Here is a 17,445-nt window from a genome sequence, read left to right as displayed (position 1 = left end):
ACTAAGCCAATATTAGATCACCCTGTATTCTACAGTAAGATAACGGGAATGAGTTAACGTGTCTGTCTTCATAAGATAGGCCCTTCACCATTTTAGTCCCATGCTGTTGGACTCGTTTCACCATATGCGCCTCATTTGAAACAAGGACTCGCTGCTTGGATCCCATGTTCCAAATGTGGTCGCACGAAAGTTGGGTATAATAATATAAACATTTCCTCATCCAAATACTGAGAAGACTTACAAATAGTCCATAATAACCTATAGTATCTCGCAGCAGCAGCCTTACAGTTACTAGTAGTTTTGAGATCACTAATTATTATGACACCTAAGTCTTAATGGTTTGTCACTTTGGGTAACACGAACTCACATATTTTGTAGTGATATGGATCATAAGAGTTATTTAGTTGCACCATCACACTCTTGTTAGAATTCTCTCCTAGTGGCCATCCGTCCACCTGTGCCACCAATTAGTTGAGGTCGTCCTGTAATACTATTCTATCTGACATACTGCAAGTGGGTCTGTAGTGTCATTGGGTAATAACCACACACAACCCAAAAATGGGGGGGGGCGCGAAGGATTAATTCAAAGTCATCGAATGGCATGACTCGATCTTTCAGGCGTGGTCGTTCTTGTGTGTTGTCTGATCAATTTTATTCGTATTAAACATATTATTCTATCTCCAGCCTAAACGTGTTCTCCATCACATATTGGTGATTTTTACTATACGATGAGTCAGCGTAGACAATGATGCGACTTCCATGTGAAATCTTATAGATTAGGCAGTTAGATCATGACAAATTTACAATTTTGAGATTAGGTCTATTATTGGAGCAGTACAAATAACGAGGTAGACCATAATGTTACAGACCTACATATCCTTATGTCATCGGTGAAGAGTAGAACGGATGACTTAACTACGGATGGTATTTCATTTACATAAAATAAAAAGGAAAGAGACCAAGCATTGTGCCTTGTAGAACTCCACTCCAACTTTTTACAGGTCCCTTGTTGAGAGAGCTCCACTTACCTTTACTCTTGTCATGGAAAAAGTCGCTTGTCCAGCTTATGACCTTATAATGGATTCCAAGACTTTCCAGGTTTAGTTTAAGACTCGAGTGGAAGAACTTATCAAGTGCTTTACTTTGATCTGTGAAAATTACATCCACTGGGATATTTCGCTCTTTTGCCACAGCCCAATCTTCTCTTGCAATGAGAAGTTTTGTCAAACGTGACGGGCCTCTACGAAAACCATGTTGTTTCCTGGATAAAAGATTATGCCCTTCCGCATTGTTTGTAATAAGCAACCGAATAAACTTTTCCATTAGTTTTACAACTGCACTGGTTAGACCAACGCATCAATAGTTAATAACTAAATCTCTACTCTCAGCCTTGTACGCAGGACTAACTATTGTGCTTTTCCAGTCTCTTGGCAGTCTGGACTACCTCAGAGAACTATCAAACAGTATGACCATCAGCAATTACATCTGATAGGGCTTTCATAATCCTAGGATGAATGTCATCAGGTACAAACGTGGATGTAACTGAACTAAACTTGCTCGTAAATATAGACCATGCTTCAACTAATGAGCCAATATCTACTGACCAGTTTGTCTTAGCAGCGCACTCCGGATAATTCTGAATTAATGTCGAAGTCATGGATTAACCACGTTTCCGTCACAGCTAAATGAGTGACCATAATTTGTCTACTAGTGCCCCTAGTTCATAGAATTTACTCCTTAGGCTACGAGCATTGGCATATAAAACTCCTAGGGAGAATGGCCTATCCACACAGGCCTTTGTAGCATTCGCTTCCAAGACCTGTCTATTAAAAGCACACTGATCGTGGATTTTCTTCACCGCTTTGTTGATGGGTTTTTAGTTCAGCTAGTGCCGACTTCCTTTTTATTATATCTTCCATTTAAAGGGCAAGAAGAATTACAACTGTATTGAGGATGCTACAGGTATTGTAGTTTGACACATCACCAGTAATACCTTCTATAATTGAATCGTGCCCACCCAGTGAAATCAAAAGTCAGAATCGAGGAGGTTCGAAGACATATTCGATAGATCATTAATATATGGATGTGTGACTGATCTAAATTGTCTAGTGATCGCAGGAGGAGTTGAGCACGGCGTTAGCACTCGTGATCTGGTGTGGATATATGACCGAGCGCCTTCAGCTAGGTGAGTCCATTAAAACTAATGTGGTCAGCATCCAATGTCGAACACTTACAGAGCTATTGATTTTGAGCATTTATTTACCTCCCCGGACCAATCAATCTTCCTGTGGGGTGGTGATGACCCTACTACGTAACCAGCCAGAAGTTTAAACCCAATGAGTTTGTCGTTGATAAACAGTCTTCTGATAGCTTGCTTTGTTTAGCAGTGTCTGGTCGTCTTTTCTTACAATAAGGGGCCATGAAGTACAACATAGTAATAAGGAAACAAAGTACAATGAAAATTTCGGTTCCTCGTAAACTACATCGTTCTTCTTATCGTCTTTTCCAGCCGGCCTGGAAAATAAAATATAAGTGCATGTCGAAATACACTCGTACGCGCGTAAAGACACAAAGCGGGCGAAAAAAAGTTAAATAAACTCATACACCTGTGATGGAGTAAAAGCAATTTTTAAACGCCTTTTTGATTTCGGGTTTTTGTTCTGAGAAAAAAGATCAAATATAAACCTATTGAGAAAAAGTCTTTTTGGAATGAATGTATAAGTATGTGCTTATTAACCTTTTTATTACATATAATACAAAGAAAAATCGAGATAAAGCAAAATGTTACCTGGTGTCTTACGTCCAGCAGTCGTTTAAATGTTCTAGAAATCTTACTCTTCTTCCAGAACGCGGTGTTTCAAGTTTATTTTCCGGTACTGCCGAAGTATCAACATGTATGTTGACTGTTGGATGAGGTATTATAAGTGCAGGAGCCGTGTCGTTCGATTGTACCAAAGGAAAATCGACGTGGATAGGATTTCCTTCTAAATACGCTTCTTCGAGGCGATCGATGGTGATGCTATCGTTAGTACCGTTCTTATCGACCATGTAATACTTAAGTTCATGCTGAAGAACTTTGAAGGGTCCTTCGTATGCTGATTCGAGAGGTCGTCGATGTGAGTCTTGACGTACGAAGACATGTGGACTATGTCCTAAGTCAGGTTGAACGAAAACATCAGTTGATTGCGGTCGAGTGGAAACATTTAACTGTACGCGTTGCGTTCCTAAGTCTGCTCGTGTAGGAGTTTAGATCTATGTTCATTGAAAAAGATGAAGGACCCAAGAATTCTCCTGGAAGGCACTTGTCGTCCCATTAACGAGTTGAGATGCAGTGTATCCAATGTCAGCTTTCACTGAATTGCGAATACCTAGACAGAAGAGTGGAAGAGCGTCTGTCCACTGTGAAACGTTTGTAGCTGATAGTGAAGCTTTAAGTCGTCGATGAAAACGTTCTACCAATCCGCTTGCTTGTGAGTAGTAGGCGGCCGTTCGGAAGCGGGTGATTCCTAGTAGTTTGGTCAGACAACGGAAAAGTCTAGATTCAAACTGGCGTCCGCGGTCTGTAGTGATGGTTGAAGGGCAGTCGAAATTTGCTTCCATCGTTCGACAAAGGCGCGTGCCACTGTTTCAGCAGTAATGTCCCTAATAGCTACTGCTTCTGGTCATCGAGTGAAACGGTCTACCCAGGTTAAAATATAAGAGTATCCATTTGAATCTGGTAAAGGTTCTACCGAGTTAAGATGAACATGGTTAGAACGAGCATCAGGATTTTTGAACGAACTTAACGGACATTTGTGGTGTTTAATCACTTCAGATTTCTGGAAGCTTACACAATAAATTGCCCACTCCCTCACGTCTTCATTCACACCAAGCCAGCGAAACCGTTCTGCCATAAGCTTGATGGATACACGAACACCTGAGTGAGAAAATTTGTGTCACGTATTAAATACGTTGAGTCGATAATGTTTCGGTACGATTGTGCGATCCCCACCTGTAAATGTTTCGCATAGTTAGGTTTCCTTACCTATCCCCATCTGTTTAATGCTCAGTTTTAGGGTCGTCGTAGATAACTCGTGCTGAAGATCAGTGTCTTCTTTTTGAAACAGAGTGAGCTTAAGAAGGTCGATTCCTTGGAATTGGCTATTCAAGGGAGTTATACAAGGCATTTGCAGCTACGTTGTTTGCTTCAGAAATGTGTTGTATATCTGAAGTAAACTGCGAAATGTTGTTCAGTTATCGAGACTGATGAGGTAAGTACTAGTCAGAAGATGAGCTTAAAGAGAAAGTAAGGGGTTTATGATCAGTAAAAATGGTTGAATTCTCGGCCTTCGATAGAGTGTTGAAAATACCGTACAGCACAATACATAGCTAGGAGTTCCCTACCGAAGGTGCTATACCTCAATTCAGTGTCTAGCAACCGTCTCGAGAAAAATGCAAAAGGTTACCAGGAGTGGTTAACCCATGGTTGTAAGACTCCTCCGATTGCTAAATCGCATGCGTCTACTGCGCCATTAATGTGCGCTTGAGTGTCCTGATGTGCTAGCATGGTTGCCTTTGCAATAAGTTCCTTAAATGTGGAAAATGCTTTTCGCATGGTGTAGTCCAGAATAATGAATTTCACATTTCCACAAAGTTGGTCGGTTAGTGGTTTCATAAGGGAGCATTTGCTTAATCGTGGTCGCTTCTGGGTAATCCAGAATGGCCGCTACTGATTTCAAGGATTTTGTTACCGCTACAATATCTTATTTCTTTCCTTTACACAACTGGCTACATGAAGCTTTACTTACGGTTATGTCTGTTAACACGGAAGACTGTACCTATAGAACAGTAGAGAATAACTATCAATTTAAATTAGTACATACATGTTCTTGTTTTCTTCATCGACACTTCTGTAATTTGTCTCTCATGTCGTGAAAATAATTTTGCGTCGCCACTCACCTACATCACGTACGCGATTTGTGATGGCCAACAAGTTTTTGGGACAATTTGGCTAAACAAAAAAGTATATATGCATCTAAGGAAAACCCCTGTCAGCATTTTCTTGGTTGTGTTAATGATAATAACCTTCCTTTTCTAATAAACAGTGAGTTATTTTGTAGAGGTTTATGAAAGTGTAAGTACAGAAAGCGGTATATTCAAATAACCTAAGTTACGTATTTTTGTCTACAAATTTACACCAGATACACGACGTTTTCGTCCTCTCTATTTCCGTTTTGTTGGCCTTTATTTCCCCTTTATTGGTTGATTGGGAAGAATGTCTGAAAATTGTTCGAACTGGTAAACCGCTGAGATAACATAATATCACTGCAGATTTGTCTCATGCCATACACCGTCGTGATATCACGACGGCATCATTTTGTTGCCTGAAGGTTGGACATTATCTAACATAGTGTGGCTGAACTCATCAAATCTGAAGTTTTCTTTATTTGACCGCTTCTGCGAAACCTTATGAATTGTCGAACTGACGCACCAATCGTTTTACGACGGTTTGACCTTCAAGCACTCGGCAACCTTCAGTGGATTTCACTACTGGATCGTTGACTTGCTCCCATAATTTGGTTGTAGGCCACTGTTGTACCTAGGTTAGTCTAATAAATTTCTGTGACAATTTATGGGGTTTTCATGTAATGTTTGGCGTAATTACTTCTCCCTATTAAGGGCCATACCCATATCTATGTCGCGTGTTAGTAAAAATTTTTCTGAAGAATATACAGTTTCAGTTCGGAAAGGGCAGGAGGCTTGCTGGCCTGTGTTATTACTGGCGATGATGATCTCTCAGTTGATCCAACTTTTTTTTGAAAGAGTCGACCGATGGAGCTTCAATCACGTGTTGAGGTAATGAATACCATTCGTTGATGATTAGATGGGAAAGTCGATCGTCAGCTGACATGTAATTTGCTCCAAACTTGTGAACATTTCTGAGGTGTTCTCGTGAATCCTCTCTTTTGGAAGATAAGAAAAATGAGGTCATATCAGGTGCACATTTATCACTAAGGAATTTAAAAACTGTAATCAAGTCACCTCTAGTTCTTCGATATGACAGCAAGAATACGTTTAACTTAGTCAGTCGAGCATCATACGGTAGCCTCGCTATTCCGGGAATCAGCTTAGTTGCTATTCTCTGGACCTTTACCAAAGGCTCACTTTTTTTAGGCAAGGGCTAACCGCTTGTATGCAGTACTCAAGTTTAGGACGCACGAATACTGTATACAAAGTCGAAAAAGCTTTATCGTCAAAATGACTAAAGGCCCCACGTATTGACCATAAGATTCTAAAACCTTTGGCGACTATTGCACGGCAGTGTGCAGTAATTTTTAAGTCCTGGCTAACGATGACTCCTAAGTCATTGTGTATTTGGAAAACAAGTAGCTCAATGTTATTCACTATGTATGTATCTGTACCTTGATGACCGATATGCATCACAATACACTTGGAAGTGTTTATTGGCAACTGCCAGGTTTAAGACCATTCAGATAATTTCTCCAGGTCATTTTGAAGTTCTAAGCTATCACCCTTACTTTGTATCGCTCTCCATATCTTAACATCGTCGGCATATAGCAAGACCGACGATGATAGTAGACGAGGAAGGTCATTTACATATAAGAGGAATAACACTAGCCCTAAAACTGTACCCTATGGCACTCCGCTAAACACAGTTTCCCAGCTAAACAACTTGTGGTTCACCCATACTCTTTGTTGGCGCCCAATGTGGAAGTCTTTTGTCCACATTAATAGATTGCCTCCAAACCCGACATTTGTTAACTTATATAACGGCCGGTTGTGAGGAACCTTATCAAAAGCTTTGCTAAAGTCAGTGTAGGCTACGTCTATAGGTAACTTTTGGTCTTTAAGAGCTCACCAGCTTTCACGAGCCACTAATAAGTTAGTGAGACAGGGATAACCTGTTCTAAAACCATGCTGCTTTTCCGAAATGTTTAGACAACTTCTTCCGAATATTTTTTCCCAAAATGTTAGCAACCATGCTAGTTGGTCTAACGGGTTGATAATTCCTAGGTTTTTTTTCGTACCTGTTTTGAAGACAGTACTTACTATGGCGTTCTTCCAGTCTTTCGGTAAATGACTCTGGGTTACGAATATATTAAAGCATATACCAAGGGGTTCGCAACAGAGTTAGCTAATTTCTTTAGTAACATAGGATGCAGTTTATCGGTTCCCGTGAATTAGCCTATGTCAAACTTATTTAGCAGACCAAAGACATCAAGTTTTTTAATGGCCAAACGCAGCAGATTTTACTGAGCCGTTTGAAAGCCACAGGCGTCAAATTAGCGTAGACTTCGTGGTATCAGCCTTTGCACTCATCACACAGTTGCCTGAACACCGATTACCACGACGCGCAATGCTGACTAGTATTGGGGGTGGGTGGAAGAGAGTTAGGGGCGGCCAAACCAAAACATGGCATCAGTGCTTGAAGTCACTAACTTCTAGTGTGAGCCATGTTGGCAGATGCAGACTACCTGGTTGGGGTCCGCGTGACTATCGTAACCAATGGTTGGAGACTCTGGGTGACATGGCTCAGAATCAATCACAATGGCGTAGGTGTATACACTCTTTATCTTCCCTTAAGCCTTGAGATTAAAATTGCTTCATAACTTTTTTCCTTCCTATACTATATCCTTATATGCAATCTTTCTTTATATACTACCACCACTAAATTAACTACTTCTATGAATCCGGTGTTGATCTTGTTGTGCTAACGAGGTATGGCAACTTGGACCGATGTATATATGTGCCTGGTCCTACGTTGTAACTGACTGACTGAGTAGACGGTCACCGTTATCTATCCTGCAACCAACAAGTCCTTATCGGCCTCCTAGACGACTCTCTTCTGTGCCTAGACGCCCAACCTGTGCATTCAGGTCTCCGGTTAGTACTACAATATCTGTCGAGCGCGCTTTCTGGAGCAGAACAGTTAACTGGTGATAGAATTCATCCTTGATTGAATCCGGGCTGCAATCTGTCAGGGCATAGACTGAGATGACGAAAAGACATCGTTTCTCACGCCGATTTCTCACTTTGATGGAGCTTTCTAATCTAACAGCACATAACCGACTGTTAATGAAGATCCGATCGATTAGTGCTGCCTCAGCTCTAGCGCTTATTGCGACACCAACGCCAGCAAGACCAGACGAAGATGCCACAGAGTCCCCGGATAAACGCACTTGAAACAAACTTTTCGAATCGACAGATGGATAGCGAATTTGTAGTACTTCACTAGTCCTGAATACGGGTCTCGGATAGTGTTAGTGGGACATAGATTGGATTAAAGCATGTTTTATGCATGATGGTGTTGCTGCGCGCTGATTGGCTAATTCTAAACCGATCAGCCCGGGCATATTATTGGAGAAAAATCTAGAAGCTTCTTATGTATATACTATAATTATATGAACGTTATTCAAATCAGTGATTGCTGTTCACATACCATTGTTATTTTGAATACAATTTGATTCCTGTTCAAAGTGTTCTGATTTTGGGGTCTTGTCGAGTGTCATCGTATAAGAATACTAAGCAATAGGAATAGCTGGGTCGTTTAGAAGCAAAACACAATTATAACAGATAGACAACAAACGTCAACATTAAGACTTTCTAAAGACATAGCCAGCCCTATCTGTTGTCCGATCTGCGTATATCCATTTATTTACGTGAATAAGATCCAATGTTTCCTCGTACACCATAATATAATCAAGCATTTTATTATGTAAGAAGTAGATATTTTAAAATTTATAGGGAGCAACCACGGTGATCAGTTTTTCTAACAAGGAACCTCTATCTTTGCAATATGCGACATTTCTTCCACATCAAGTCTATTTGTTCATTACTCTTCACTAATGGCTACATTTTAGTCAACAACGATATGTATGTTCACTTATTCTCCCAGTTGTGTATGTTTTAGGTAAAATCTCCAGACCGATGTAAATTCTGACATTCTCGTCCCATTTTCCACAAAATGTAAACAAAGTTTCTAGTTTTTATTTACCCGAAATTCACTCTAAATTGGTCAAGTTTACCGCACATTATGGAGTCCGGTCAGTCATCGATAATACTAAATGTACTTCTATAGAGCTCATATTCTTACACATTTTATTAAACTTTGTATGACATTTTCTTTATCATTATTTAGTCCGGACCTTTGCCTTGGTTCTTCTAAACATTCTGGTCTTGACAAGTGAAAACTAAACCTGACAGGCTTTTCGTAATCTCATTGACCAGAGAGTGACCTACAAAATTCATATCCTACAGTCCCTACGATGTATGACAATGGTTATTTTGTATCTTACCGTCTCTATTTAAATATATTATTGCACTAAAGAGAAACCTATTCTTCTTGCTGTCTTGTTCTTAATCATAGTCCAGTCCGAAATTTGGACTAATTGTCTTTTCTTATGAACATTTATCATATAACGTGTCATTGTGCATCACCCATCGATCAACATTCTATTTAACTGATTTTAATAATCCTCAGGCTGTGCATCATTCGTTACAACATAATCCATGACATAAACTGGAGTTTATCCAGTCGAAATAATGTATGACTGTTTCATATTTATGTACCTGAATGATTGTTTTAACTGTATTCATGACAAACATTTACCTCAATTTTCGTGCTGATTTGGAAAAACCCGGTTATGTTTTTACGAATACTTGTCTTCGTTACATAGTTTCCCAGCGCTTTATTGAATTAAAATAAATACAGATATTTATTCTGAACAGTTTACCACTAACGTCAAATGTTGTTGTAAACTCCTAATCTGTAAATTTTTGTTTCTCAGAAAAAGTTACCATATCCTCAGCTCAAAATGTTAAATGTTGTGAGTTATTTACCTCAAAAGTACAGCGACAATATTCTTGTTACTCATAATAATCATGATATGATATATGAAGTCAGAGGATTTCAATTGCATTCACTTCATTTACCATCAATGCAAACAAATAATCACAGTAAAAAGGTACCTATTGAAACAAATCTTGTGGATATCGACTATTCACCTGGAATAAGTTCGCTATTATGTTGTTCTGATAAAGATGTCCAGATTTGGGATATGAGGGATAACATTCCACAGGTACGTGGTGTTTTTTTGTTCAATTGTAAATGTGTCTTCGGAATTTAACATCTGAATTGTTTATTTTTTCAAAAGGGTGAAATGGGTTACAAAGTCAAGTCCCTAAATTAGTTACTGAGTCATCGATTCAAGACTTTAGTCCTAATAATAGTACATCTCCAACCGCTACTTCTGGCTAATACATAAACCTGTACTTTATTATGAAGTATTATTATAATGGGTTTGCGAAAGGTAATTACAATGCATCACTTACTAAAAACACAAATTTGGAACAATACGCATACCCAGTTACATATCATAACCTTACTTGTGTCTGTTACTCCCCGTAAAGCGTAAGATGCCAGCCAGGGACATTCAGCCAAATCTTTCCTGGGTTCTTCTTTCCAGTTGCAGCCAAACGCTATTTGTTCTTTTGATGTTTGCCTACAGTTTTCGCGCAATGCGTTGATTGGTCTGCCTCTCATCCTTTTGCCTTGACGACTCCAAGTTAGAGCTTGCTTCGTGATGCAGTTTGATGATTTCCGCAATCTATGTCTTATCCACTTCCGGCGCCTTTCGTAATTTCTTCTTCAGCTGGGATCTGGTTTGTTCTCTGCTATAGTGGGTTATCGCTGACGGTATCCGGCCTACGGACATATGGCATCTTGCGTAGACAACTGTTAATGAGTACACATACGTTTTTAATAATGAATGTGATAGTTCTCCAAGTTTCATCTCCATACAGTAGAACTGTCTTGACGTTTGTATTGTAGATTCTGACTTTGATGTTGGCTGACAGTTGTTTTGAGTTCCATAGGCTTTGTTTATCGAAACTAGATAAGTACAAATGGTGCTTACAGATTCCCAACCGTTGCTGCTACCTTTGACGTGGTGGTCGAGCTTGCCTATAATGATGAACCAGTCGGGCTATACTGGCTGGAACAATCGTTACTCAAGGTTTTACCATGCCAGGCAGGTCAGTCGAAGAGCGGTAAGACTAAAAGCACCAAACACAAGGTCTGAGGGTGAAGTCGTACTGCTGACCGTATAGAGCTGTGACGGTAGTATGGTGTTTCCCTCAGACAACCAGCACAACGGCGATGCTGCCTTCTCACAAGGAAAGGGTGGGGTTAGGAAAGGTCTACCCTAAAAATGCACATCTCGCCTTATCCCATAGATTTCCGTTTCTGACGGTAAGGTCTCAACAAGTAAAGAACTAACATGAAAATTACCCACAAAAAGGTCGTGTGTGACTGACCTCAAGCACTTGTCTCTTGGCACTACGGTCACGCTCTCAGGTCACTAAGACAAACTCTAACCCAATATTTTCTTCAGGTACCTCTAGAAGAACCCTTTCACGGTGTGGGCAGCCGGGAAGTGATAATCGCCCTCATACTTTAAATGGCTTATGTCTTCTTGTTAATAGACATCAAAAGTTGAAATTATATTAGTACGATCCTTATAACAACAACTTCCAAATCGTTTTATCACTTACTATTAAATATTGGAGTTAACTTTAATATCAATATGTTTAAATTATCTCCAATCATATGGACCTCAAGAGTTTGATTCCTAATTATTCAGATACAATTTTATCAGTGATTCATTCATATTAGCTATTCATACTGCCAATAATATAGTTTTTTTTCTTTTCATCTATATATTAATGGGAAACTGTCTTAAATTTTTTCTTTAACAACAAAACAGCCCGCTATCCAGTCTTATAAACAACTTCTGAATGTACCTTTCACTTGTTGTTCTATCAGTGCAGATGGCAGTCTAATTTGTTGTGGTACAGAAGTTTACAGATTGAAAAAGAAACGTCGAAAACTTAACTCTAAAAATGCTAGTGAATGCGATGCGGAAACAGCTCAGTTAGTTTATTGGGACACACGAAATCTATCATCTCCATTAAGCACTATTAAAGATTTACATTCAGATGATATTGTTGATGTAAAATTCGATCCTACTTCTGTTCCCGGTTATTTACGTCTAATGGATTGTTCTGAAGATGGCGTAATATGCTTGTATGATATGAATGCAGAGGCAATTTCACAAGACAATTCTCTTTTATATGTGAGTTTAAATTGAAAATAATTTTTAATATTATTTTTCGAGGCTGACAGTGAAGGAAGACATAAAATACTTGTTATTTTATCAGGAGCATGTGATATTTAAGAGTATTTGAATTATACTATAAACTAGTAATCCCAGAAATAACGCAATTTAATCGAGAAGTATTAGATGAGCACGAACGAATGTATTGTATTTAGGATTCAAAATCAAAACAGTCATCAATACAAAGAAATCATTGGTTCATATAAACACCATATCCGCCACAGCTTGAATGAGAATCCAAATTTCTGCGATCAATTGTACCTCTTTAGGTTCATCACGTGTCTGCCCAATTGTGTAATAGATGTAGACCCTGTAAAATCTAGAATATACTCATTAGTATTAGAATTAACAGCCGAAATTGGAACAGACTCACCTGATTCCTGGAATTGCATACAATCATCATATCGGTTGTGTAGTGAAACTGTAGTGTGGTCTACTTATATCCATATAAGTAGTATATGGCGATGGTCAGACATTGAATGTATTTTGACAGAAGGCCGATATGGAAAGAACTGGAATGAAGCGCAATTGGTAGGAAAATGCATGAACAGTGGAATTAGAGAAGATGAACTGATATTTACAGAAGGAACACTGAAGATTGAGACAATTGATTGTTATTTTGCAAATTAACTGTTTGCTGTATGATTATCAGAATTTAGTGAGATAGTCTGTAATTTGTGCTTAAATACATTCGACTGTCCCCACTCGTGTTCTTGTTCACTACAAAACCACTGATATCTAGAATTTACATCATAGACTTTCCAACACTATCCTCCCCCACAAAATAACGTAGGGTCCTTATGTCGCAATGTTATAACCAATTTGACGTCCCAAATTTGTATTATCTTCTTATTTCTCACACTTCGATTGTTATATGTGAGTATTTGGGGGATACACACTGACACATAATTCGAGGCATTCCATCATGTGACTTTGACTTGCATAAAAATTATGATGCATATTCTTGTTGTTATTTATATTACAATACACAGATAGATATGCATGTGTAATTAACACATGTGATTCATCTTGGCTTGATTCACCTGCGAAACAATCGGATGGAAAACATGCATCTGCCTCATACTCATTAGGATAATCTTGGACTTGATTTGGATTTTCTACCTGGGCAAACCGGTTCTCTGGTTGCTTCGGGAAAACTTTCTATTCCCTTTGATTCACCATACCACTGACCAGAGATTCTACTCGACACACATTGGTTTGGAGAATATCCAACATCTGATACAATAACATCAGAAATGTGACTAGAATTCGACTGATCCGGAACATATTTGTCACACTCATTGGGGATATCAATAGAGATAAATCCATTGTGAGGACCACTGACACTTGATATGGTATCAGAATTTGGTTTTTCTGAAATATTTCCCTCAAATTTATTAATAGTTTCATTAGAGAATGATGGATCATTAGAAAAATTAGCATCTACCAAAACTGAATCCGGTTTTTGATCATGATTTGACTCATTCAACATATTATTCTCGGAGTTGTAAGAAATTTCATCAGAAAGATGTAAATAATTATGACAAACCACATCTTGTACAATAACACGAGGAATCTGATAAGTTGGTTTATTAGAAACTTTTGTCTCACAATGATTCTGGGTTTCATTCAACTCTGGACTGTTATGTGACGTTATACCGCTTCTGGAAGTCTTGGATACAGATAAGTGATCATTAGAGACATCCAACTTAGTAGAATCACAAATTTTAGCATTAGTTTCAGCGAAATGAACCATGGTATTACAAACTGACTGAATGTGTCTAGTTTTATCACACTTAAAGCATTTAGAATTACGAAATACGCATGAATCACATGGGTGAAACATGCTACAGAACAAGTATTTACCAAACTTGTGCTCATCTTCGTGAACTGTTTCACAATATAATGATTTATTATCTGAATAACCTTGATTACGTATTGGACTGCGACGACGTAGTAAAGTAGTGGAATTCCTGATGCTCTGGCCAGTCATTTCATCGAATTTTTCTCCCTTACCGCATTCGGAATTTGTATACTTTACATGATCCAGCAGTAGTTGCTTGAGAGTTGCATAAAGGAGTGAAATCGGTTTGTCTGGAAACGCCAGTCTTTATTAAGCTGTATGCTTCTTTTCCGATGAATGTAAGGAAATGGGCCACAATATTGAAATCCTCAACATCTTCCTTGGTCATAGCCCAGATTTCGAACCTCTCCATGTAATCCTCAGAAGCATTAAAATCTGAATATATGTCCAACTGTTCCATCACAGGCTCCATCGCGACGCCTATGTGATTTTTAAGAGTATTTCAGTCAGTCAGTCACAACGTAGAACTTCGTACGTACGTACATCAGTTCGAGTTGCCATACCACATTAGCACAGAGATGAAGTTGTCGATTCAAATCCTATAGTGGTAGAAGTAGTAAGAATATTTAAACTATAGTATAAACTAGTACTCTCAGAAATAACGCAATTTAATCAAAAAGTATTAGATGAGCACGAACGAATGTATTGTATTTGGGATTCGAAATTAAAACAGCCATCAGTACAAGGGAATCATTGGTTCATTCAAACACCACAGGCCAGCTCATAAGTGTAAATCCAAGTAGGTAGTAATGTTTTTGGAGTAGGACTCAAAACCATCATATATATATATATAGGTTCTGTTTCAGATATCTTTTTATATGTGTTTAGGGAATATTCCATCGAATTAACCAACTAATTCTTCTTAAAAATATGCTGAACAAATTTTAAGAAAGGCAACCCAATAGGTGTAATATCACTAAGCTTCATGGAAGTAAATTAATTGATGGTTTTATTCACAAATTTATGAACCTAAAGAACCTGCATTAATTTTTCATTCCATATTAAAGCTGTTTCTAATCGTTAAATATAATCAAGTTCACTTTGAGATTAGTTTATAATCGAATTTTCAGACTTGACCATCCACTGAAAATTACCAATATCTGACAGTCTGAAACTTTGCTCGATAGAATTGAGTCAGTACTGAAGACTAACTATACAGTATGGCGTTAGATCCCAGTAACCAATCAGTTTATACTTGAGTCGTTCCTACGTAAGAGTTGGGAGCCGATTATCTCATTAAAGACACCTTTAAGTGATGCTAACTTGGGCTGGGGTTCATAAAAAGACAAGATTTTCATTGTGGTTGCATATGTATCTTGTTAATGAGTGCCAATTATCACGTCAAGAACGAATTTCTACTTAGGTTCTTCTTACGTCCTACAACCTAAAATGCTTGTTGGTGTTTAGTAAGAAAATTTATGAGAAGCCATTCATATTTCATTGTTGAATATTACTGAATATGTTTTGGAAAAATTTACGTAGACTATTTCATAATGCTAGTTAATGATGTGATTCTTGAAATAAAAAAGTAAGTCGGGATCATAAGCCAAAATAAACTATCGACTTACCGTCTACCCATTCTCTCCTCTATCTCTTAATTTACTACGAATAGCGATTAATCAAATATTTCTTTAATTCAGTCACTAATAGTATCAAGTAACCCTTTCTAACCATTAACATAATCTAACCAATACCTATTTATTCACCATAGGATGGTATTTGATGTCAGTCTCATCATTGTCCACTGATCTCAAAAATCCTCACTGGAAAAATACTTCAGTAACTACGACCTATCTTACGTTAATTTGAATAAGAAAAGGTCCAGAAATTATTTGATTTCCAATGAATTACGGTCAAGTTTTTTAAATAACTCTAGCTGCAATTATCTCTACACTAGTAGACCACTGAATACTGACAAATGTGATGTTCTCGTAGTCTTTAGTCCTGATCGAATTTTATCAACCAAGTCACTATTTTGTGACAGCTAGTCTAAGTAGCTCGATATCACAATTCACTGCTTGATCGGAAGAATTCGATCAGTACTAATGACTAGATAAACTGAACATTGGTTATCACTCTGTGATCATTCAGTAGATATACATATCCTGCTTGCAAGTAACTGATAAATATTCCTGTATCTAGTTTTCGTGCTAGTTGTCGCCTGCTTCAGCGGGATATATCCACAGTCTTGAGTAACTCTATGCTTCCTATTAAATATGAACCTGTACCACCCACACCCTGTTCAAATTGTGACTAATTACTTCTTGATTGTTTCATATTCTAATTTGTGATACTAATTCATTTCATTTGTCGCTTTTTCCATCCATTCATTTATAGATGTTCAATTCAGAATCGGTGGCTAGTTCATGTGGTTGGTTAATATCAGATAATGATCTATCTTGTAGTCCCACTGCTGTTGGCGTCTATTGCACAACTACAATGCGATCAAATATTAAGGCATGGCCAATACACCCATCAATGTTACATAGTAATAATATCGTTGAAGAAGAAAACTCCAAGGAAGACAAAGAAGCATTCACTTTATCTGAAAAAGATGAGAAAGAACTAACTGAGAAAACACGACTATGGGATTCTAAATTTAACACAAATAATCATAATAATGACGATGATGATAATGAGATTTTAAAAGGTAAAAACCTTTTCAACATGATTCTAATTCAAAGTGATTCATCTGATGAATTTCTACTACTCGGTGACAGTAATACCAATGATAATAATAATAATCAAAATTCTCCGACAGTTTTCCATTCAAATCATCAATCAAAGTGGACAATGTCTTGTTTGCCATCAAATATTACTATGAAAGACTCTCAAGCAATTAATAGTAGTTTTAATTTACAATATGCCGATTTTCTAGGTAAACTAACCGAAGATAATGCTATGAAACAATTATGCTTTATGGTTGGTTCACAATCGACTGTTCTATGCTCTTATGAAATATCATTATCAACTTGAATATAATCCAAATGATAATTAGGTATGTTTTTCCTTGTTGTTGTTCTGTTGAAAACCGATGTGTACAGATTCACTTTCCACTTTTATATTGGATTGTGATAAATTTATGTTGTATTGGAGGGTAATTATTTTTGTATACTGTAAAGTTTCCCTCTTTACCTCTTATGTAATTATATATCACTGAATTGGAAAAATATATATTGACTTCTTAATTATAATAACTACACAGTAAGAGTATACCATACTTGTAATAGACGAACATTCAGTTGGGGACAACCAATGTGTTTTAATACAAAATCACAGTGTCTTGATAAAATATGAGAACTATACACTGAATACTTCATTCCCGTCTATTCTCTTCAACTCGATCTTCTTAGCCTTCTGGTGCCAGAATTTCCACTTCTGACTTGTGTTACATACTACTTATGT

At 37.8% G+C, this 17,445-nt stretch overlaps 1 protein-coding gene across 2 annotated transcripts; it reads left to right on the top strand.

Annotated features, from left to right (window-relative positions):
• Nucleotides 1-9,276: 9,276 nt before the first annotated feature.
• Smp_169720.1 (hypothetical protein) lies at nucleotides 9,277-17,205 on the top strand (the record flags this gene model as incomplete). Of its 2 annotated transcripts, XM_018792635.1 has the most annotated exons (5): nucleotides 9,277-9,279; nucleotides 9,789-10,079; nucleotides 11,766-12,134; nucleotides 16,378-16,759; nucleotides 16,802-17,016. In XM_018792635.1, the coding sequence occupies 5 exons, from the start codon at nucleotides 9,277-9,279 to the stop codon at nucleotides 17,014-17,016; spliced, it is 1,260 nt and encodes a 419-aa protein (XP_018644371.1). The 2 variants fall into 2 exon arrangements, with proteins under 2 accessions (XP_018644371.1, XP_018644372.1); XM_018792636.1 differs by having other exon boundaries at nucleotides 16,378-17,205.
• Between the last annotated feature and the right edge of the window lie 240 nt (nucleotides 17,206-17,445).

This window comes from Schistosoma mansoni (assembly GCF_000237925.1).
Source record: "Schistosoma mansoni, WGS project CABG00000000 data, supercontig 0235, strain Puerto Rico, whole genome shotgun sequence".
Lineage (NCBI taxonomy): Eukaryota > Metazoa > Platyhelminthes > Trematoda > Strigeidida > Schistosomatidae > Schistosoma > Schistosoma mansoni.
The sequence above is the reverse complement of the archived record's forward strand: the minus strand, read 5'-3'. Positions and strand labels throughout refer to the sequence as shown.